General features: G+C 40.4%; 2 gene segments (V, D, J or C); one reads left to right on the top strand and one right to left on the bottom strand.

The window, feature by feature from the left end:
* The window catches only part of LOC123637158, a 54,914-nt gene extending 30,444 nt beyond the window's left edge, over window positions 1-24,470 (top strand). Inside the window, 2 exon segments of the V gene segment in view lie at window positions 20,560-20,597; window positions 23,957-24,470. Coding sequence covers window positions 20,560-20,597; window positions 23,957-24,279 — 361 coding nt within the window.
* LOC123637159 lies at window positions 879-1,733 on the bottom strand. The segment is given in 2 exon segments: window positions 879-1,432; window positions 1,653-1,733. Coding segments are annotated over 2 exon segments (453 nt in total).
* Window positions 24,471-25,117: the final 647 nt, after the last annotated feature.

Below are 25,117 nucleotides of genomic sequence, written 5' to 3'. Positions count from 1 at the left end.
AACAGAGATATGAGGACTCACTGAGCCAGTGGGAGGTCCTGGTACCCATTCACCCCAGGTGCATTTTCTGGCCTTCCTCCTTGTCTGAGACATACTTAAAGGAGGTTATTTATCTGAATGCATAGATTGATAGAGTTTGAGGAAAGGGACCATGAGACCTCAGGATGACTTCTCTCAAGAGTGACTTTATTTTCAGTAGGTTCAGGACAGGCCCAGACCAACACTTTTTGACCTGCCCTGTGAACAAGCCCGAGAGGGGGTCTCTATCACAGGTGCATCACAGATGGGGAAACATCTGTTGAGCCTCACTGAGCACCCTCTCTGGGGAGCTTTGGCAAAGGGCCAAGTCATTATGTAGAGATATTTACGTGTTTAAACACAGTAATAAGTTGCCACATTCTCACACTGAAGGCTGTTGATGCTGGGAGGGAAATCAATCCAGACTCACCATCACTGAACCCAGGGCACCAGGACCATGAGCTCAGTCAGCAGCTGATCACTGAGGAGCACAGGAGACCTCCCTGCTTGTGCTGGAATCAGGTTACATGGTTCCTCCCACCAATGTGAAGAGGCTCTGACTGTCTCTGCAGCTGATGGTGACTCTCTTTTCTAGGACACAGTCTGCAATGCTGGAGTCTGAGCACGATCAAGATCAATCTGCTCTCAGGACTTGCACTCACAGACAGAGACTTGACCTCTAGGTGTTCTGTGGCTTATTTACAAAAGAAGAAAGGAAACAGAAATGTTCATCTCTGCAATGTGAAATCTGGAGAATTAAATAATGCTGACATTTAAATCTTACTGGCTCTGTCATGTGATCTGTCCATGTGAAACATGCAGGTTCTTGTGACACAAAAACTCCTGACAATCTCTAAGAGATCATTACAACATTCTTCTTTAATAATCTGTCCCACAAAAAGGGGTCCAGAGAAAGCCAAGTCCCTTAATACTCTCCTGGGCCCTGCAGACCCTCCAAGAAATAAATCAAGAGATGTGACTTCGCAGGCAGATGGAAGAAGCATGCATGTTCAGGCCTGTGTGAGGAGGAAGCATCTGGTGCAGCAAAGACTCACTGATCTGTGGCCCGGGGAGGAGGTTTGTGCTCGAGTCTGACGCACTGTGGGAGGAGCACTATGATACTGCTGGCAGTAATAAACAGCCACATCTTCAGCCCGTATGCCGCTGATGGTGAGAGTGAAGTCTGTCCCAGACCCACTGCCACTGAATCGGTCGGGGACCCCAGATGCCCGGGTGGATGCCCAGGAGATGAGCATCTTAGGAGCCTGTCCTGGTTTCTGCTGGTGCCAGGCTAAGTAGTTCTTATTGTTGGATAAAAGACTCTGGCTGGACTTGCAGTTGATGGTGACCTTCTCTCCTGCAGATACAACCAGGGACCTCAGGGACTGGGTCATCACAATGTCCCCACAGGCACCTGTAATCAGGAATGGAAAATTATCATACATACATACCACACACTTTGTCATATATACATTGAAGTATATCATTGCAAATGTGCTTTCTAATAGTATTTGTAAGTCAGCACATAATTGGGTCCATACTGGAAATAGTCGTTATTTCCCACTACATCTTAAATTTGTTTTATTTCTACACAGATATTGCTCTGAAGAGATTATGATACTTAAATTCCTCACCAGAGACCCAGAGCAACAGGAACAAGAGGACGTGGGTCTGTGACACCATCTTGCTGTCCCTGCCTGCCTGGTGCAGTTCAGTTCACATTGCAAAAGTCCGGTTTATAAAACCTAGGCAGCTGGCCTTGGCCTGGAAGGGCCTATGCAAAGCAGTCAGCGAGTACAAAAGTAAACATCATGGGCAACGGGGTGTGAAAATATCCAGTGTAAATCAAAAGCCAAAAATATCATCACAGAATGTGTAATTGTACGACTAGAAAAGACAGAAGTCAAACTTAGATGCTCTAATATCAACTTAGAAACTCTAAAACTACAGACTGCTAGATGATCTAACTAATGACTAGGACTGCCTAGTAATTGTCATCAGGAGTGTTAATGTGGAATGCCTTGTGCATCATAGCAAAAACCAGAAGAGCAAGCATTCTCAGTTTCTTAACTGGCTTTTGCCTAAGTTAGTCAATCATATATATGCTGACCTGGATAATCATCATTCTCAATAAATTGCACTGATACTGTTCAGTCCTTGCTCCACAGTAACGTTTTCTGAAGGCAGCTCAGGACATTCAGTAACTGGTAAGGATCAGCCTTCCAGTGAAATATACGCTTCTGTGATTAACCAGTTTCTCAAAGACTCTCTTCACATCATTAAGATGTTAAAAATCTCTCCAAAAATGGGTGATTGTGCCCCCTAGTAAAACTGTGAGGCCAAGCTTTTCCAGTTAAGGCTTCCATTTAAAACTTCCCTTCTCTTTCTTGATCTTTCATTGTATGTGTACAGTGAATCAGGGGAAGTCTTTAACTGTAACTGGGTGAATAAAAATCTTCTAACTATTGTAACAGGAGATTCAATGGAAAAATGTCTGACTCTGTTACTATTAGCTGCAGACCCCAAAGCCATGTTAAATTCCCACCCTAAAATCACTAGTTGTGTGATTCTATGTATTTCAGCTCTAATTTAAACTGTGGATGAACCCCAACAAGGCATTAGAGAGTTTGTGAGGATAAGCATATAAGATTCAGAGTTTATGTGCTTTGGATTTTTCTTGTCAAAGTGAATGAGAGTTGCCATATCTAAACATTATGCCCAAACAAATAAAATTCAGAACACAGAATTAATTTATGCATATGAGTGGAAACATTATCTTCCTTTCTACTATCCAAAGTGGAAAGCTTCATGGCACTAGAAATTAATCTTAGGTATGTCATTTCATTAATTCAATATGTTATAATTGCCAAAAATAATAACAGATTACCACTTTAGTGTCCAATAAACTTATAAACTAGGGTACATAAATATAATAGAACATTGAACAGCCATTAATGCTGCTGATTTGAACTACTAGGCAATGATAAATATAACTATGAAGACCACATAAATATTTAGTATATAAAAATGTTTTATGTAATTTTAGGAGAAAATAGTGATAGTGATATAATAATAATATAAATTATTGATGCATCCATACAAATGATTTGTAAACATGTGGACAGTAAACATGTTGAGACATTATTACTCTCATATGTTCCATTTGCTCACCTATATTTCCCAGTCTCCTTACAGATATAACTAGTGATGGCCAGTGAAATATGAGTGGAAATAACATATATCCCTTGCAGGCTGAGGCAAGGAAAAAGGCCACATGCAATTTTCCAGTTCCTCTTTTACCTGCAGCACAACTGAAGAGGCCATGTGCTCCAAATGGTGCAAATACAAGATGATGGGGCCTCTGTCTCGGTCCTTGAGTGACCGCATGGAGCAGAGCACCTTTCTGGCCCATGTGGAGAATGGAGTGTGAGCAAGACTTAAACTGTTGATACTGGGGCCATGAGATTTGAGGCAGTGGCATAATCCCACCTATCCTTAACATTAATAATATAACCACACAAAATAAAACTTGCATGAGAGTAGTGAGAGATGACTGTGTTTTGTTTTTTATAATATTGTTGTCATATCAGTTAAATGTAAAATTAAATGTATACTTGAAAAATAAAATCTTTTCAGGGATGATTGTTATTGTCCAACTTATTTACAAGTTCACATTGCTCTCTTGTCGCAACAAATAAGACAATGTGAGCATAAAAATTATGTCAGTGGGAAATTGAAAATGAGCAGTCTCTGTAACCACAGGATTCCATGCCTTCTGGTGATCACACTAAAGTTCTACAGTTCCAAGGAAGATGCTCATCTTCCTTCCTCATCTCAAAGACCTAGAAACTAAAAGCCAAAATGAACCTTAGAAATTATCTATAGCACCCTTTGATATGAGAAAGTAGAGGGCACAGACAGAAATGTTTTAATCCAGGTCACTTACATAGTTCATAGCAGAACTGAGGCTAAAACCAGTCTCTTGACTACTAATTTTGTGTTCTTTCCATGTTCTTATACCACTTCTCCATTCTGAAGTCTAACACAACAAGCTAAAAAGAAATCTACACAAATTTACTATTATAAATAAATTTATTTCATGAAATATTTTAAGATGGGGCTTCTCATTGTTCACAATAAGCTGCAGAGGAAAGTAAATAAATATCTTCTTCCCCACTGCTATTTGTGCAATTCAAAATTTATCTTTTAAATCATGTCTTTTTCTCATAGAAAATAATACAACCTGTGCCTTTTATTCTATATGTGTGTATGAATTTTAATACAAATTTTTTGCGTAAAACGTTCAAGTAAAATAGACACTCCAAAAAGATATTCAATGAGATTACATGGCTTCACGTTGCCCCCTATTACACCATCATGTGGAGCTACAGATTCACCTCACCCTAATCTGAGAAAAAACAATGAAGAAAACTCCTTCTTTATGAGCAGCAAGACCAAGGTGCCGGGGCAGCATCCAGAGTCCATGAGTAGCAATGTCCCAGTGCGCACGGCAGCCTCACACTCCTGAGCACGTCCCAGGCACGTCACTGGACTAGCTCAGTGGCGTAATCAGGGGCACATTTCCCACCTGTGCAGCCCCGAGCCTGGTCCACCAGCCTAACCAGTGTCTCTGGGAACTACCCAGTATGGCTACTTGTCTTTTTCCACTCTATTTCTAAATATATCCAATTTGGAGGCAGGATTCTTTGGTAACAGGAATGCTCCAGAATCCAGTAAACAGGACTGACACGGAAGAGAGGTGGCACCTTCTCAGGGACTCTCTCTCACAGCAATTAATGGCAAGGGACCAAGGGATTTTATAACCAGGTTAAGCTCTCTTGTATCTGTTAGGTTACTCACCAAGACCTAGTAGGGTCTGTGCTCCACAGGGACCTTGTTTCTAAGCCTTCTGCATACAACCAAGAGCAGGGGTGGGGAACCTGTGAGAACACTAGTGAGCCATAAAGACTAAACTTATGACTGCATCACTCATGATTTAGTTCTAACTTCCTGCACGTGGCTGACACCACTGCCTCAGGAGACTGGTTGGTGAGAGTCTATCAGGGTCGAGTATGCCAGTCTGTTATCAGCTTTTGACAATGGTGCACTGTATTTCTGTTTGAAGTGGAATTTGTGAATGATATATGCAAATCATTTGAAAAATATGCAGCTGGACCAAGCTCATGCCTGTAATCCTAGCACTCTGGGAGGCCGAGGTGGGAGGATTGCTTGAGGTCAGGAGTTCGAGACCAGCCTGAGCAAGAGTGAGACCCCGTCTCTACGAAAAATAAAAAAATTATCCAGGCATGGTGGTGTGTGCCTCTAGTCCCAGTTATTCGGGAGGGTGAGGTAGGAGGATTGCTTGAGCCCAGGAATTTGAGGTTGCAGGGGGCTATGGTGATGCCATTGCACTCTAGCCAGGGTGCCAGAGTGAGACTCTTCCTAAAAAAAAAAGAAGAAAAAGAATACACAGCCATTATAGACCTATTAATTGGAGAATACAATGAAAGGTTCACTGACTTTGAGAATCATGACATCACACTCAAATTAGCATTTCAGCCTCACCTAGTTAACATCACCAAGGCACCTAAAGAACTACAGATGGAATTGATTGGACTCTCAGTAGATGACATTGTAAAGTCATTGTTTGATGCTAGGAAAGATCCAATTGAAATATGCAAAAATGCAGTAGAGTACCCACGCCTTCAGCAACATGCCCAAAAAATGCTTTCTTGCTTTTCAACCACTTATTGCTGCAAATCTACTTTCTCCTACCTAACCCAAATCAAGATGCCCTTAAGGTCTCGAATGACTGATACCCATCTAGAGCATCAGCTGAAACTGCAGACCTCCATGCTGCAACCAAATATTCAAATGCTTTCCAACAAAAAACAGACAAAACCAAGTCATTGAAAGGTTAGCAAACTTTAAAATTAACAAATAGTTTTCATTTTTTGAAATTATTAAGTGCATAGTAGTTAGATTTTTACAAAATAATGTAAATTTTTAAGTATATCTAATTGAAATTTCTTAAATGTGGTCTTATTTGACTATAGCTAAATTAATGTGGGCTTCTAACACGAAAAGTTTCCCCACCCCACCAAGAGTTTACATTCTAATAGTTCTAGGGTTAAACAGTATACTCCGCAGCCCCACCCCACCCTCATGACATCTGGCACACACCAATAGAGTAAACTTGTTTCTTATTCTGAAAATGCTCCAGTACCACTACCGCCCCTAAAAATGCAGTATAGGAGAAAAGAGAACAAAAAGTTTTATTATAGGACACTTGATATCTACTCTATTATTCTTGGCCTTTGAGATAGCTTACAAAACAAGGACAAAAAGGTCCCAGTTTAACATCCTTTGATACTCTTAATCCAGACCAGAACATGCCTCCCTTCTTGACAATAGTCAAGAATCTCGGGCGGCTGTGGTGAGAGGTGGTCAGATTCTGGTCATATTTTAAAGGTAAAATGAATAAAACTCGCTAACATATTGGATGTGAGAAAAAAGTAAAATCAAGGACTGCTGCCAGTGTTTGCACTTGAGCAACTAGGGAATTTGAAAGGACATTTTCTGAGATTGGTAAGGATCAGGGAAAACAACATTGGGAGGCAGGTAGGAATAAGGACTTTAAGTTGCACATATGAGATTTTTGAAATGCCCTCTGTACTTCCAATTGGCAATGTCCCTGGGGTGGATAGATATGTGTGATTCTGGAGTTCAGGGAAGTAGCCTAGGGTGGAGACGCAAATTTGGAATACAGGGTGAGAACACTAGGCAATGAGTGTAAATAATTAAGGCAGAGTGGGCCCTGGCAGGTAACCCAATATGTAGACATCAAAAAGATGGAAAGGTGATAGGAGACTTAGAATGAGTAGCCACAAAGGTAGGAGCGGCACCAGAGTGATGTCCCAGAGCCAAAGCAACAATGTTTTAAGAATGTCTTTTCAATTTAAACATGTAAAATAAAAATATTTAATGAAAAGAAAATTTTCTCTTAGGACTGGTTGTTATTAAATTGTCCAAACACTCTTTCTTTTGCATCCCTGGGTGGATGGAAAATTGGAGGGTTACTTTTTTAAAGGAGTGTGCACTTTCTGCCCTCTGCTGGTCAAGTTCAAGCACTGCAAATTCCAAGGAAGTTTGTTCATGAGCCTTCCTATTCCAAAATATCTCAGGTTACTAAAGCTAAAAAGAATCTTTTGCTTCATCTGTCCCAACATTTAATTTTACGTATGGGAAGCACAGGTTCAGGCAGCAAAGTTGAGTGAGAGGCCATTTGTGTAAGTTCATCAGACCTGATTCCTAGAGCTCTCCCCAGTATTTCAAGCCTCCCTCCCATCTGAGACCAAGCACAGCTGGCAAGCTATTCTGCACATTATAGCAACTTTAGTGCCTTGAACTCCAATGTTTCTTAACACATTGACTGCCACACTAGAGAAACAATTTTTTCCCTGGGGCTACAGTGTTTTATTACGAAAATAGAATAAAAACTTTGAAAACAAAATGATCCTTTCTAATTTAATGAAAAACTTGCTATTTTTTATTGTTTTCTGTGTGTGAGTTATATGCAACTTGAAAAATAGCTCTCACAGCTCCCAAGGTGAAGAGATGTGAGTTACATAAGTTTCACAAGGCCCCAAGCTCAAAACTAGGGTGAGTTAAATACAACTCCCATGGCAGTAAATGTGTTAATTACGAGTTTTATGACAGTGCTTCTCAACCGGTTCCCCTGACTACACCTAGTGGCAGAATGAAGAAAATGCACATCATCCAAGATGCTGAGATGTTATCCTAAAGCTCCTAAGGAAACATTTCTTCAAAGTCTTGAGTCCGATTTCTTTTAAAATGTCATAAAACTTTTGTATTCCTTTCCACAGTATGGCCATATGTGTTTCAATATAAAATATTTCAATCACAAACTTTATGCCCGTGGAAATCCCCATCAGCTGGTTTGAGAAACAACCCAAGAAAGCAAAACAGAATCAAATTATCTCTTAAATGCACTGTAGCCACAATATTTAAAAGTTCCTATTGACATCTCTGTATTCATTAGGTAGATCCTGAATTGACTTAAATTATGATTTTTTTGGTCATGGATTTTGGCATTTATTTTGATTTTTTTAAAAAATATTGCTTTAAAATATTTTCTCTTGACTACTGAGGTTTTTAGGTACTTCCTTAAATCTGTATCCAAGGGGATGCCTCACTCACCTCACCTCCATCTGGGCCATATATCGGGGACTCCAAGAGCAAGGATGATTTTTGAATATATGAGACTTACGTCTTCACTGTAAGACCAGATTAGCCCTGTGAACAGCGTGATCCATACAGGAAGATGCACAGGTTTCTGACTGATATAACCAGCAACGACCGTGATTGTGAAGTCCCAGCTCTGCAAGTCCCGGCTTCCTGAAGGGAAAGAGCACGCCGGGTTCTGACCAGGGGCCAGAGCCGTAACAGAGATGGAATTGGAGCTTGACGTGGAAGGGGTGGTGGCACCTGGCCGGGCAGTGAGGAGGCACTAGGTCCTGAGGGGAGAAAAAACTCAGCACATTCGAAGACCAGGAGGGAGGCCTGGGTGCAGGAGCAGGAAAGGAGAGGAAGTCTGGTAAGAAACAGGTTAGACAGCAGGAAGGGGCTGGAGCAGGTCACACTGCAACCGTCTGGAGCTCACAAAAGTCCCAATGTCCAGTCCCCACCCAGACTGGTCTCCTTAGAATCTACAGGCTTGGATTCAGACAACGGTGGTTTTCCAAGCTCTCCAGGAGATTCCAGACACGACCGCCAAGGATGAGAACCACAGATGTGAGCCTAGGCAGCATGACAGTGAGTTTCTAAGTGTAATGAGAGAACTTTGAAGTGTTTAAGCAGGGGAATAATTTGATTTGTTTCTTGTTTTTGTTTTTTAAAGATCACTCTGGTACTATGTGAAGAATAATCCAGAAAATCTGTTGCTGATCAACCACCTATCTGTAAATTTGCTTCCCATTTAACTAGATCTAACCAACAAAAGTTAGTACTTACTAAGAACTTACTACATGCCCAGGCACTATGCTAAGTAATTCGTACATACTATTTTATTCACTCCTCACAGCAACTTTATAAGAGAGATGCTATTATTCTCATGTTTCAGATGAGAAAGATGAGGCTTGGGGCAAGTTAAGTAATTTACCTAATGTCACATGCTGTTCATAAGATGCAGAGTCAGTATTTGAAATCCCATCTCTGAGTTGATGTTCTGTCGACCACACCATACCTCCTCCAACTGGCAAGAAACATGCTGGCCAGAGGATGCCACTCTCCGGTTTACAGGGTACTTAGATTTCTGGCTGCAAGTGAATAGATTGGCATGTGGGTTGGTATTAGGATGAATCCATTCAGCTCTGAAATAGCATCAAGGCATTCATGAGCATGCAAGTCTAAGGTGTATCCTCGGCTCTGGGGAATTCACCAAGGCTAACTCCTAGGAGGCCACCCTCTGAGGCCACCAGATGGACAGCCCACCTGCTTCTCAGGCCACACACCAGCCTCACCGTCGGATGCTCTCTACTCACAGTCAACATCCACACAAGAAATAATCATATGAATTTGGTTTTGTGTTTTCTATGAAATTGCTACATAGATGATTACCCAATTCAACATTTAACAGCTCCTATGCAATGCCCTCAAGATAGAAATTATCTCCAGCTTTGATACTAGGAAAAACTTTAGTCACACTTAGAAACTGGAATTTTTTTCCTCCGAGATGAGAAGTATATAACACATTATCCTCTTTTTATTGGCTTCCAAGAAGCTCAGATTCTATGTTCAACCAAAAATCATATTTTTTTCTTTTTAAGTGAGGTTACTGACATATAATTTATATATAGTAAAAGCCGCCCTTTTTAGTGTATATTTCTATGAGTTTGGACAAATGCATAGCTATGTAACCACAACCACATTCAAGATAAAGGACAGTATTACCCTTTAAGCTCCTTTGTGCTCTTTGTAGTCAACTTTCCTTCCCCCTTCCCAAGCCCCTGGCAACCACTGATTTTTTCCAGATCCTATAGTTTGCCTCTTCCAGAATGTCATATAAATGCAACCACACAGTGTGCAGCCTCTTGAGTCTGGCTTTGCTCACTTAGCATAATGCATTTGAGATTCATCCGTGTTGCTGTGTGTATCAGCAGTTCACTCTTTGTTGCTGAGGAGTGTTCCATTTTATGGATATACCGCAGTTTGCTCAACTAGTTATCAGTGTAAAGACATTTAGCTATTTCCAGTTTTGGCTGCTAAGAATAAAGTTGCTATAACATTTAAATTTAGGTTTTTGTATGGACAGAGGGTTTCATTTAACTTGGGTAAATATCTAGCAGTGAGATGGCTGAATCATAAGGTAGGTGTGTGCTTAACTTTCTAGAAAACTGCCAACCTGTTTTCCAAAGTGGCATTTGGATTCCCATCAGCAATGAATGAACATTCCACTTGCTTGAGCCTGGTATTGTCACTTCACTCTGTCTCTTCTTTGATGAAGTGTCTATTCAACTTTCTAGCCAAATTTTTATTGAGGTGTTATTTTTTTTCTATTTACTATGAGAATTCTTTGTATATTCTTCATACAATTCCTTTCTCACATTTGTTTTTATGAATATTTCCTCCCAATTTGTAGCTTGTCTATATATTTTCTTAACTGTCTTTTGAAGAGCAGAAGTTTATTTATGATGAAGTCCAAATTATCTTTTTTCCTTTTTCTTTTTTGGATCATGTAACTCCTATTTTGATCTTTATGATTAGCATTGTTGTTTTATCTCAATTTGGTTTCTATTTTTATTCTTATTTTTCTAATTTCATTATAAATTTTTAATTAAACACAAATATTTTGGAGAAAAGAGACAAGATATGAATAGTCAAACTTGGGCATAAATTTTAAAGGCATCTTGTCCTACTAAGAAAGAAAACTGGTTCTCTTACATTGACTGTCTAATTTCAGACTTCATCACTTTGTGAGGATGCTCATATTGCAGGCTGTTTTTTTTTTAAAACCCCAACTGGTGTTCAGAAAGAATAAGTAATTTGTCCACAACCACACCAGAAAAAGATCCCACTGTAGGCTGGCCCAGTGACAGGGTCTGTATTAATTTCTATACAACTAATTGCACAGCCTCTCCTTAAAGCTATTTTATACAACCAAACTTAAAATATAATGGTATTAGTGATGAAATATTTTGTCATCTATGAAATGCTGCCTATTGTTATAGTCATGAAATCTCTTAAAATGTTCAGCTCTTTCTACAGATTGAAATATGCCAATTAAAAGCAGGGTAGCATTCTGGGAGGCCGAGGCGGGTGGATCGTTTGAGCTCAGGAGTTCAAGACCAGCCTGAGCAAGAGCGAGACCCCGTCTCTATTAAAAATAGAAAGAAATTAGCTGACCAACTAAAAATATATAGAAAAAATTAGCCGGCATGGTGGCGCATGCCAGTAGTCCGAGCTACTCGGGAGGCTGAAGCACAAGGATTGCTTGAGCCCAGGAGTTTGAGGTTGCTATGAGCTAGGCTGATGCCACAGCACTCTAACCCGGGCAACAGAGTGAGACTCTGTCTCCGGAAAAAAAAAAAAAAAAATCAGGGTAAGGAGAACTGCAGAGTAATATAAGGGAAAGTTTTTTGTACAAGTTTTTAAATCAAATTCCATATCATTTTCATCAATAAAATCAATAAAATTTTGCAAATATGTATACATGTATGAAAACGCTGATTTAAAATGTAGATAGGTAGAAATATATGTATATAAAGAGAGAGATGCCAAATGATTTTATAGTTGAATAATAATAAGTTTATAGGTTTCTTAGTGTTTTATTTTATGTTCTACCTAACTTCCCTATATGACTTTAATAAATCACTTAGAATTTTAAAAATAATTTAAGATTTTTCTGTACATGTTCTTGGCTCTGCAAATCTTACCATGAGCTTTTGTCTAAAAGCAATAAAATCTGACCTGGTCTATACTGTGTCATTGTTTTTGCTACCTAGCAAGCCCAGTGAGCCATCAGGCCTATGTAGGCTCATGGCTTGTACAACACTACCATACGCTGACAGAGTGTGACAGTCACAGTCAGCAATGTGAGACTTTTAATTATTTTTATTTTTAACATTTATGGAAATGTTCAACCATTTACGAAGATACACAGATAGTATAACAAATCCTAAGATTCATAAATTAACATTTTTCTAACCTTGTTCCAACTACCTCCTCCATCCAACTCCTCTCTGCAACTCCCCTGCCTCCCACCCACATATGGTATTTTTAAGCCAATCATTAATACATTGCCAACTGATAACCACCATGCCACTATGATTTCTAGCAGAATTAATTGTGATTTCCTAATATCTATTGCCCATTTCCTATTCAAACTTTTTTGATTGTTTCCAAACAGTGTTTTTACAGGAAGTTTGCTTAAATCAAGGTCCAGGTCCAGATAAACATACGGTTAAGTTTTACCAAAACCTAAAAAAGGGGGGGACCTTAACATAAAAAAGCCTGTATTTTAAAAAAAATTTTCAGGGAATAGTGAAAGAGGGTAAACAACTATTATTTATAAACATAAACCATTTCATACGGCTAGGATAATCTTGAAGCCAAAATCAAAGACTGAAAATGAAGAGGAAATGTATACAACAAACTCACTTATAAACCTCAATGCAAAACTCTTGGGAGAAAATATTAGAAAGTTGTATCAGTATTCATTACTCAGCATTCATTCATCTGTGTGTAGCTGAAATCCAACTAGAGGCGCTTAAGCAGACAAGGGGGTCCTTTTTTCTCATGGAGCCTGAGTCTGGGGACAGGTTCTTCAGACCCAGAGCAGCTGCAGCAGGACGTAGGTCCCTTCTCTTCCTGCTCCTCCACTCTAGCCTGTGACTTGCATCCTAAATGTTGCAAGACGGCTCCTCTACCATGTTCCAGGCAGAAGTATAGTAGAAAGAAGACAAAGGAGAAACGAGCAGCAGTGCCTCTGACAATAAAGCAAAATTTTCCCAGAAAAACACAACAGATTTCAGATTATGTCCCACCGGCCCCAACTGCAAAGAAGCTGGGAAATTCAATTTGGGGCTGAGACACTTGCCCTGTACAAAACTGGGACCCTATTATTAAGAAATAAGAGAGGGAGGAGAAAGAATGGGAACTCAATAAACTAGCAGAAAAATAAGCAACTTAATAAGAAATGGGCATGCCTTAGGAACAGGCAATTCACAACAGATGAGACCCCAGTGGCCAATAAACACTTTTAAATAGTCAACCTCATGAATTATCAAGAAATGCAAAAATATAGTTTAAGCCAAAAGTGAAATACAACTTATTACCCACTTGACTGGCAAAAAATGAAAAAGCCAGAAAATATCAAGTGTCGGAGAGGACATGGAGAAAAGAAATTCTGTGGTGGACCTATCATTGCAAATGTGGGAATTTAAATTAATACACCAATTGGGGACCAATTTATAAATTGAAAAATGCACACACCCTGCAACCAAGAAGCTCCCCTTCCATCTATATACAGTAAGGAAGTGTTCATATGTCTATATACAAGACACATTCCAGAATGTTTACTGCAGAATAGCTTAGCAGGAGTGTGGGCTCCAGGGTCACATTGCCTCCAGCTGTGTGACCCCAGATTAGTTAACAAGTTAGTTAAACTAACTAGGGGTTTAAAGTCACATCTATTTCTCTGCAACCCCCCCCAACCCTTAACTCCTGCCTACCACTACTGTATAATTTTATCAAAATTATAAAATTTTATACCTTTCTGTAACATTTTTGAAATGGCAAAAATGTTAGATAAGTGAAATCATACAATATGTGACCTTTATGCTCAGCACAATGCCCCTGAGGTCCATCCAAGTTGTTGTGTGTATCAACAGTTCATTATTTTTTAATATTAATATTACATGTCATGATGGTTGTACCACAGTTTGTTTTACTGTTAATCTATTGCAGTGGTCCTGAGCCTTTTTGGCACCAGGGACTGGTTTCATGAAAGACAATTTTTCCACAGATGCGGGGCAGCGGAGCCATGGGGATACAAGCCATGGGGAGTGACTGTAAATACAGATGAAGCTTTGCTCATTCACCTGTCGTTCACTTTCTGCTGTGTGGCCGGGTTCCTAACAGGCCACTGACCAGAACGGTCCACACCCCAGGGGGTTGGGGACTGCGGTATTAGAGGACATTTTGACTGCTTCCAGTTGTGTTTTATTTTATTTTATCTTTTTGTAAAGATAGGGTCTCTCTCTGCCACCCAGGCTGGAGTGCAGTGATGCAATCGTAGCTCACTGCAGCCTCTAACTCCTGGGCACAAAGGATCCTCCTGTCTCTGCCTCGCATGAGGTGGCATGAGCCACCATGCCTGGCCTTCAGTTTTTTGTTAGTACAAATAAAACTGCTATGAATAATTGTGTACCATATACATTTTTATAGGTACATAAGTTTTCATTTCCTTAGAATAAGTGTTCATTTCTTTGGGCTGTAGCTGTTTTCCCACAAATTTTGATATGTTGCATTTTCAGTTTTATTCTGTTCAGTATCTAATTTTTTACTTTCCTCGAAACTTCCCAAGGATTGTTTAGAAGTGTGCTGTTAATTTGCAAGGGTTTAGACTTGTTCCCATTATTTTCCTGTTATTGATTTCCAGTTTGATTCCAGGTGGCCAGAGAGCACACTCTGTATCGTTTCAATTCTACTGAATTCGTTGAGGTTTGTTATATGCCCAATATTTTATAATCTTCACATATTTCCATGGCCACTTGAAAAGAATGTGTATTCTGCTACTGCTGGTTGGAGTATCCTAGGAATGTTGATTTATGATCTTACTAGTTGATGATGATGTTGAGTTTGAAGTGTTCTTATGATGGCAGATTTAACAACCCCTCTGATTTGGAGGGTTGGGGAGGGGATGGCAGGGAGGTGACAACTGTGCAAGTAATTTTCTCAGTTTTCAAAGATTTTTCCAAGTGCCTCAGGAAACGTAATGGAAGCACATTAACTGGTTCTATTTCCAGCGCAGTCCTTCCCTAGCTGTGTAGCCTTCAATGCTAGGGACCCGATTTTTTTTGTTTGTAATGAATGGAGGTAGACATGGTTTGTCTCTTCCAGCTCAAACAGTCTGCAAGCCCACAAAACTCCTCCAAAGAAGCACCAAGTCTTTTCTCTATTCACTCTAACATCAAAAAGCCAAAATCAGCTACAGCCAGAGACAATCCCAGATTCAGGCACCACCACCACCATGAGCAGTTTTCGGGGCTTCAGAAACTACCTAGGCTGACCACTAGACAACGCCAGAGAAGGTAAGGAGAAAACAGCAAGTGCCTGGTAGGTGGCTGCTGAACCACCCTTGTTCCTTTCATTCATTCATTGACCAACCCACCCTATGCAAGTGGCACTTGCTGGCCACTGAGAGCACAATGTTGAATGCAAGCCCTTGAAATATGCCCCCTGAAATCCAAGAAATAATGAAGGAGGTGGAGAATATTATTTTTCATGAGATTGGAAGATGTGGTATCCCAGGCCGGGGACCTGCTGTGTGGTTGTTTTTCTGATCCTAGTTTTGCCTCCAGGTTGAGGTGGCCTGGTACATACGTCTTACCTTGGATGGACTGACTCCTCTGGGTTTCTGTTATTGATTTTGACACCTGTTCCTCAGCATAGTACTTCTCCAGACTCCCACCCAGGAGATTACAAGAATTGACTAAATCTCTACCCTTTCTCTTCGCTTTACTTAAAAAGGCCATGAAATTATTGGATTTAGGATTCGAGGCATAGAGGTGATCCCTTGAAATCTGTAGTGGTCCTAGATTTCTTTTGTGGACTACACTCTAGACTAGTTACAGTATCAAAGTTATGCCAGTTCAGAAAATGAGTTGAAAAGTGTTACGTATCTGTACAACTTCTTGACATTATTCCTTGTTTTAATCTGGTTATTGGTTTCTGTTGGTCTGCCCGCTTCCTTTCCTGTCTCTTAGGTTTGGAACTCTGGCCTCAGCCAGGATAATCAGGGCATCTGGGGGTCTGAAAAACCAAGTCTGAACTCATCAGTTGCACAACTGCATCCAGAGCTGGCCTGACCACAGTAGTTGCCCATGGTGAGTTTTTCTGCCGTAAGATAAGCGAAGACACAGGGCTGAGTACCAAGCAGGCACGGGGGGAGGGCAGGGAGCTCCAGGGCAGAGCATGAGGGGCTCATGTCTCATGCAAAAGGAGCTGGAAACCACAGCACCCAATATGTAAATCTTGGTGGCTGAGCCCCTCCAAGGGTAGTAACCCCTGACACAGTTGCTGTCTTCTCTTTCGCTCAAGGACATCAAAAATATCTGCAGCCCTAGCATCTTCTTGAAAACAAGGTGAGCGTCTACATTTTCCAAAGTGGGACCAGAATCCTGGGTCATGTTTATGGCCCACACATTTGCCCATGGCCAGGCAAAAGACTTTGCTTCTGCCAGCACATCTTTCTTCAGAGACGAGAGGAAACAGCCACAGCTCTGTAGCAGCAAAGAAACAGCTCTTTCTCAAGCGACCTCCTCGGATTCCCTCCTTCCTGGATAATGGGCCAGCTTTGCCCCTTGGGGACCCAGGACGAATATCCACTCATGACACTGTAGCCGGAAGAATGATGATTGATCAGGTTCTGAGCGTCCCTGCATGTGAATGACAGAATTGCCTCCTCTCCTCCTCCCGTATCAGCATACGTGGAGTGAAAATGACAGAGTTACAATTCTAAGTCAGGCTGCAGCTAAAAGAATCACCTTCTTTGGACTCCACCATGACTGATGAAAAAAACTTTGAACCACAGACTTGAAGATGGATATCAGGTACAAATACTCCAGAGCCAGGTAGGGAAGCCACCAGCCCCCAAACCTTGCAGAGGGCAAAGTGTTGCCATTGTGTCCCCTGACATATTGGGTAATTTGCTCTATGTTACTGATGTGAAGGGAACCTCCCCAAATAGGCTACTTAATTACATCAGAGAAAAAGCAAAAAGTGGTGTTTCTTGAAATTTGAGACCTGAGGAATATTGCTAACTAAGATAGCTTATCAGTAGTTTTCAGGATTATTTATAGATGTGCACTGAGGTGCACTTGCTCTCTCCCCCCCCCCCCCCGCAACCTTCCTTTCTCTCTTTCCCTCACTCTCTTCCTCCCTCTCCCTCTGTCTCCTCTCCACAGCAGTTTAGAATTTATTCTGAAAATCTAACTTTGCTGAGGGTCAGGTGGAAGGCAGCTTTGGTGATGAGTTTGTTGGAATATTCCCTAGGAAAGTTCTATTTCCGTCTCTGTTATATATTACATCCAAGAACCTCTCAGACTGTCTTATTGACGCTGTGCCTTTCCTCAATAAGCTAATCTTCTCAATGTCCATCTTGAACACTGTAGAATGGTAGATCCTGGCGGAGCCTCACAGATGCTTCTGAGACGTCCTTTGCTTTCAAGTAACAAACCACACACATGCTAAGGATCTCAACCACCTCTCGGCAACCTATTTTATGTTACAACAACAAACATCACAATAACCATTACTGTAGATCACCACTGTGTGTGATCAGTAAAATAGTTTTTGCTGTAATGGTTCTTATAATAATCTTTTATTAGTAACAAGTCCTGCTTTAAAATAGTCACTCGGTTGCACTATCCACACTGTATCTCCAGTTTACTCACTTAGGAACATATATCCCTTGTATAGCCAGGCCATCTTTTTTATTTCTATGTTCTATCCCCCCCACATCTCCTACATTTGTGAAAGAGTATTTCCTGTGCAGAACTAGGAAAGCTCTTACTTTTTTGTCACTCTCAATTTAAAGATTATAGAAAAGAATTTAATTGACAAAACTCATGCATGTGTGCATATATCATTTAAAAAGTTATATTTGCACATTGCACAGGACTATTGAGAATATAGGTAATCTTAGAGTTTACTTTTTTCCAAAATTGGTACAGCTATTTTATACACTTACTTTCCACTTGCCAATTTTTCTCTTCTCTATACCTCCAACTTGATCTCTTTCTTTCCTTCTGGTGAGTACTACTGCTGATGCTTTTTTTTTTAATTTCAAAATATTAAGGGGGTACAAATGCATGTTACGTGGATACCTTGTCTAATGCTTAAGTCAGGGCTTTGCATGTGCCCACTGCTGATTCTGCTATTCAAGGCAACTAGCAAAGCTCCCAGTGAGTTACAATGTCTCTTGTAAAACTTACTATTACAGTGGTCAATATTAGCCTTTGATCTATTATAATTTATCACCTCTGATCTGTTACTGATTTTCAGTTATGCATTGTTAGTTTTTTTTTTTCATTCATTCTGAAACTGTTAGTTGAGCATTTGCCAAGTGAAGATGTGGGGCCTCCCAAATAAAAGACAAATAAAACATTAAAACACTCACAATCTGGTAGGGTAAAAGAGAATCTGACAGCAGGTAAGAACAATTAGGCATTGTAGGCCCAGTGACCTGTCCCTGTACTCAGCAAAGTCAGGTTACTTGCTTGGGGATAATCTGAGAGACAGTCCCTCTGCAGTTGAATCTGGAAAGACAATTAGCTATTCACAGGCTGGCCCAGGTAGGCAAGGTGTTTGCAAGCGGAGGGAGTATTCTGTAACAGCCGGAGGCCATAGAAGAAATGTAAGGAGTTTAGGGTGGTGGGAGCAATGTATGGAAGGGGATGGGGATGGACGGTTCAGAGATGAACAAGACTGCAATAAATGAAGCTGGACTCAAAACAAAACGAGGTCTTCAGTGTCCTTGATGGGGTTACTACGGAAACAAGGCATGCTCTGACTCTATGGCAGCTCTAAAGACAGCAAGCACCTGGCTCGGCTCAGTAAGACCTGAGCTCCGCCTGCCCTATAACAACAGACCAACCAACCAAATAAAGTCTACTTTTCTACTCTATTGATCTTCATTTTTGTTTCACATGTCATTTATAGCTAAACTCCAAACTACATTTCAAAGATGTGGGCCTCGATTTGATACAGGTTTAGTCTGCCTATTTTGAAATAACATCACAGCAAGGGACAAGTTCAAATAGGAAGACAATCTTTAATTATTTCTCACTGAGAGTTCCATAATTACATTGAATGAAGCTTATCATTTGCAAAAGCTCCCCACTCCAACCCAAGAAAAAGTATAAAGAAGTGGCAATTTTTAAAATTTGCTTGTCTTTCTTTGCAATTTCCATTCAGTCTACTTTCCAAAACATAAATAAACAATAAGCAGTTCAGAGGTGGCAAGTTGCTAAAAAAAAAAAAAAAAAATGCCAGCAGGCCGTAGACATAAATATAGTCTTCTAGGATTTTAGATCTCACCTAGAGAAACAAACAGGCTTTATCAGAAAAGCCCCAGGGCTTCCACATCTGCTCGAAAAGGGAGTTAAGCTTTAGCAGCTGACCCAGGGCTCTGTTCCTCTTTGGGGAGAAGAGTTTTTATACAGCAAGACAATGGAGAGCTCTCACTGTGGTGGACGTTCGGCCAAGGGACCAAGCTGGAAATCAAACGTGAGTAAAATCCAAGCTTTCCGTTCTTGATTGTCTGTGTCTTATGGTCTCTGTGTCTGTGAAGTGATCTATAAGCTGACTCTTTGCAACCAGCCTCTGACATCCTCCAGTGCAAAGACAAAGTTGAAGTCTATAGGCAAACTTGAGAATTGTGCGTTTTCTGTGAAGAGCAAGCAAGATTCAGTCATTGGGTGAGAATAACCTGCTTAAGTGATAACTTTGGAAATTGACTGGGGAATATAATAGCATGTTCTGGATGGAGTCTTGCTCAATTGTCAGAGGGAACATGTTTTCGTACAGGAGGGAGGTTAAGGGGAACCATTGTGTGTACACTTTTGGGGCCGGGACCAAGGTGGAGATCAAACGTAAGTATTTTTTCCAACTGATGCTTCCCTCTTTCTAATTGGTCTAATTGGTTTGCTTTCTGTTCCTTTTTGTGTGTTTTTTGTTAGTTGGATGTCAGGGATATAGCAAATTTCATTCCCAGATTAGGTACACAGGAGAAGAAATTGTTCCACAGAAGGCTAGCTGATGGCTAACTTTTAAGTTATTAAAAGTTTTTAAGTTAATTTCAGTTATTTCTAAATCAAAATAACTGAACTAGGAAAGGGGACTTACTGCCCTTTCAGGGAGGTTTTTTTGTAGAGGGAGAAGTTAAGGCGAATCACTGTGATTCACTTTTGGCCAAGGGACCAAGCTGGAAATCAAACGTAAGTACATCTGTGCTCAGTTATTTGTGAGGTTTTGGTCCCATTGTATCATTTGTGTAAGTTTGTGATACGTTTGTTAAATGAACTATTCCTGGTGACCCAAAAGTAGAGGACAGAACACCAGGAGATAGCCAACTGAAAAGCTGAGCAGACAGAAAAATTGTTGAGTTTGTAAGGAGAATAGGATTTGTGGGGAGAATGGGAAAGAAATAGGTGATTTTTCTCTGAATTAGCCAATCTCGTATGATCAGCTTTGAAGGGAGGTTTTTGTTGAGGGGAGAGTGGGAAAGTCCTCACTGTGGCTCACTTTCGGCGCAGGCACCAAGCTGGAGATCAAACGTAAGTGCACTTTTCCAATCCTTTTTCTTACTGAAGTTGTAAATTTGGGGGTATTTCATTTTGAGATATGAGTTGAGATCAATTCCAAAGAGAACAGGATTCTTCCAGAAAATCAGATGAGTAGGGGACTGAAAATCAGTTCATGTCAAGGAAGAGCAGCTAGTCAAGTGACACGGCATCTAAATTGCTGGATTTTCTCTGTATCAGTCAATCTAGTGATGTTAGCAGCAAAAAGAAGGTGTTTTTTTTTTTTTGAGGGAAAAGTAATTAAGCTAATACTGTGGATCACCTTCCACCAAGGGACACAGTTGGAGATTAAATGTAAGTAATTTTTCTCTATTGCCTTCTGAAATTTGGGTCTAATTGCCAGTATTAACTTTTAGAGGCTTAAGTAGGAGGTTTATGGAGATGGGTGAAAGGGAGCATTTTAAATTTAGCATCAGTTGCAAAAGTTAAACTCAGCTCCAAAAATGGATTTGGAGACAAAAAGATTAAATTAGTCTAAATGAAATGACTGAAAGGGAAAAAATATAATGTAGATGAAAAAGGAACCCTTGGAGTTCTAAAGGGCAAAAGTAAATTTATTTTCATGCACTTTTGCCAAATACTGTATTTGTTATTGCTCGTTATATATGATATAGAAAAGTAGAAAAATGTATTTCTTAGTCTGTTTTCTCTCTTTTGTCCAATTAATTATTTTATAAGATAACTATAAGAATCAATAGCATGCACTAAACCATAAGTGAGAAATTTTTAAAAGTATATCTGTTCGCCATGTAGAAGAGGCAGCTTACTAGAAAATCACCAGGAATGTCATTTTTAGAGTCTAAAATGAGTGATAAACTGTTGAAACGTTAGACTGTATAGGAATAATGCCTTGACAGATAACTCCTTTTTTAAAATCCAATTTTTACATTAGACTAAACATGAAATAATCTCTTATAATGGTGAGAAGACAGTTGTTCCCCAAAGCTCAGTTTCAAAGAAATTTGTTTAAATGAAGAAAAGTAAATAATTGCATTTTTTAAATGCCCACAGTAGTAGAAAAATAGCAAATATTTTAAAGAGTATATTCTTTTATTTCTCTCAGTTATTAGTTATCCATATTTTTATTCCGGAAGAAGGCTGTGGCTAAGCTAGCAGCCTGTAGACGTGGCGGCGGTCTTGTAGACGTGGCGGCGGTCTTGTAGACGTGGCCGCGGTCTTGTAGACGTGGCCGCGGTTCTCTTTCATGTTTGAATGACTTCTGTGGCCATGCCGCTACATTCGTGGGGCGGTGCACCTTGCCGCTAAAGGCCATGGCAATACCGCGTTAGCCTGTTTAACTCTGCCGTGGCCAGATTTCCTGACACACAGTGATACAAATAATGCCGCTTACCGGAGAGAGCATAGAAATGTGATGGGCACTGAGCTAACATGGAAAAAACAGGGAGAAGGCTGATTTATTAGAGATTTCAGAAGTAAAATTCACATTTATTATATCCCATTAATGAAAATTTCTCTTAGGGGATTGTAAAGAACTTAAAGCTATTTTTTTCAATGCTATTTAATTGTTTTAATAACCACTCATCAAATTTATTTAAATAATAAGAGCTCAATGTAAAAGAAAGAAAGATATATAACTCTTTCAGGGTAAAATCCACACCAGCAAAAATCAAATTTAAATGCCAGCAATGTGGCCAGTCAGGTCTACATCAGTTCACTCTGAGGTCACATTAAATACCATTAAGGTATACTAACTTATGAAAAATGAGATAAACTTGTGACGTTTTTAATTTTCACAATTTAACTGCCTGGGTAGAATTATATTTCAGTTGTACCAAATACCTAATCATATATAAATGTAATTAATAAAAACTTAATATAAACATATTTTCCAATACCTTAATTCTGTGATAGAAAAAATTTTAATCTGGACATTTTAATTTCATAACCTTTAAAATAGTTTAATAATCTGTTATTGCTGCTGTTGTTTACCCCAGCTGATTTCAAAAGTGATACTTCAGAAGGATTATTTTGGTCTGCAACAACTTGATAAGACTATTTTAGGGCCCTTTTAAGCTCTTTTAAAACTAATTTAGAACTATTAGAAACTACTTAGCTGTTTTAAACTATTTTAAAGTGAGTTTAGAGCCTTTAAAAAAAAAGGCTGTTTTACAAAGTTTTAGAAAGTTTTAAACTCTATTGAAAACTAATAAGATATCTTGAAATAATTTCCATATCAAATATATTAATTAAGCTTTTAATTTTAAAATTTAAAGCTATCAAGAATTCACCCAGACAAGAGTATCTTTATAGAATGTTTTCCCCTGCTTATTTTCCAAAGATTATGTTATTTTGCTGTCAAGCCTATTTCATGCAATTATTTGGAAAAAATTAGTAAATGAAAGTTAAAACAGAAAAAAATATCAAACAAAAATTCAGTCTTTTCTGTTGAACTGCTTGATTAACATTGAGATTTATGAAGACCTGTTCACATTATGTGTTGACTTCTCCCACTGAAAGATTCTTTATTTTTTTAATTTTAACTCTTGCTCTCTCAGCTGAGGGCTTGAATCCCCGCAGGGGGGCATTTCTAAGAGGCCATCTGGCAGCTGCTCAAGGTCAGAAGTGGAGTTAGCCAGTTCCTCCTAGGCAGGTGGCTAAGATTACAGTTGACCCCTCCTGGTCTGGCCAAAAATCACCCCATGTGGTTACAGATCATCAGGCCAGGGCCCGGGTCTCACGTGGAGGCCTTTGTGAGGGGTGGGCGGGTTACAGGCATGATCAGAGTGCAGAGGAGCGGACGCCCACCCAGACGCAGACGCAGGGCTTGGGGCCCACTCTGCAGGGGGATTGGCACGGCCAAGCCAAAGGGAGCCCTGGGGAGCCTGCTGTCACAGCATAGTCCTGGGAGGGGCACAGGGGAAATGAAAACCGACAGAGGCTCCCCCTGACACCACCACTGCCTGGTCTTCTTCCATAATGAGAGGCTGCGGCCTGTTCTGACTCTAAAGGAGAACAGATGAAGTGGCCTGTGTGTCTTTGCCTGAAGCGTGGAGTTTGCTGCAGGAGGCAGGGAACACAGTTGAAGGAAAGAAAGGTACGGTCAGAAAAGCATGCAGAGGCCTCAGAATGGCTTCCAAGAGTTCAAACAAAACCATTTAGAACTTTCTTAAGGGGTAGGGGGTAGCTAGGGAGAAAGTCAAAATCATCGAGTTTATAAATATGCATCCTGGCCTCATTGCTACAATTATACAGGATAAACATGCTGCTTTCTGTCTATCTGTCCTAACCTGCTCTGCGATCATCCACAAACAATGCACCCAGGTGGAGAACTTCTGTTACTTGAACACCATCCTCTGTGCTTCCTTCCCCAGGAGCTCAGGCTCAGCCATCTGCCTACATCTTCCAGCCATCTCAGGAGCAGTTGCGGTCTGGAAGTGCCACTCTCGTGTGCATGATAAACGGCTTCTACCCCAGTAATATCGACGTCAAGTGGAGGTTGGATGGTGTTCTCCGAACGGATGATGTCCAGAACAGTCTCTCGGAGCAGGACAGCAATGACAGCACTTACAGCCTCAGCAGCACCCTGACGCTGCCCTCTACAGAGTACAACCAGTACAATACCTTTACCTGCGAGGTCACTCATCAGAGCCTGAGCTCACCCCTCACCAAGAGCTTCAATAAGCAAGAGTGTTAGAGGGACAGGCTTCCAGTCCCAGCCTGGGTCCCTCCCCTCCTTAGGCCGTGGGCCCTTTTCCCACAAGTGATCTACCCCTCGTGCACTCCTCCAGCCCCTCTCCCTGCCTCATCCCCCCTACTCCTTGGCTTCAATCATGCCAATACTTGGGGGGAAAAATGAATAAATAAAGTGAATCTCTGCACCTGTGATTTCTCTCTCCTTCTTCATTTAATGGTTGTCACACATTGTTTTTCCAATTACCCAGTTTCTCTTCTAAGGAACTAAATATTTAGTTGCCCTAAAATGAGCCACCATTTATAAAAGTCATCCTCCATCGTACCCTACCCTACTGTCCTCTGCAAGATTCTCCTCCCTGAAACCCACAAAGCCACCTGTCTTCACACCTCACTCCCCTGGGCCCTGGCTTTCTTGTTTTCCCCTTCTTAGCAAGCCTTCCTAGTCCTTTTTACACTCTTACAGTCACGTATTGTTTGATGCAATTCAACATACCCAGAGAATCTACCAAAGCAAATTTTTCAAAAGAAGAAAATAGCTATAAAGACAGTCATTCATTGCAATGTGGTATAAAACAACAAAACAACAGAAACAAACTAAATGAACATAAGTCCACCATGGTACTGGGACTTAATGGAATAGTATGCCTTCATCACATTTTTAAAAATGTATTGAGGGACTCCTCTCTGCCAAGGACCATGCTGAGCACTTCCCACAACCTAATTCGCACTACACTGTGAAGTTAAAAAATGCCACGCAGGTTGTATAAATCTGAGAGGTGTTCATATTCTGTAACTCAGCAATCCCACTCCTAAATGACTGTGTCCCTGTCCACCAAAAA

The sequence above is a fragment of the Lemur catta genome, chromosome 4 (genome assembly GCF_020740605.2).
Source record: "Lemur catta isolate mLemCat1 chromosome 4, mLemCat1.pri, whole genome shotgun sequence".
In the NCBI taxonomy this organism is placed as follows: domain Eukaryota; kingdom Metazoa; phylum Chordata; class Mammalia; order Primates; family Lemuridae; genus Lemur; species Lemur catta.
This window is presented reverse-complemented; position numbering and strand designations above follow the sequence as displayed.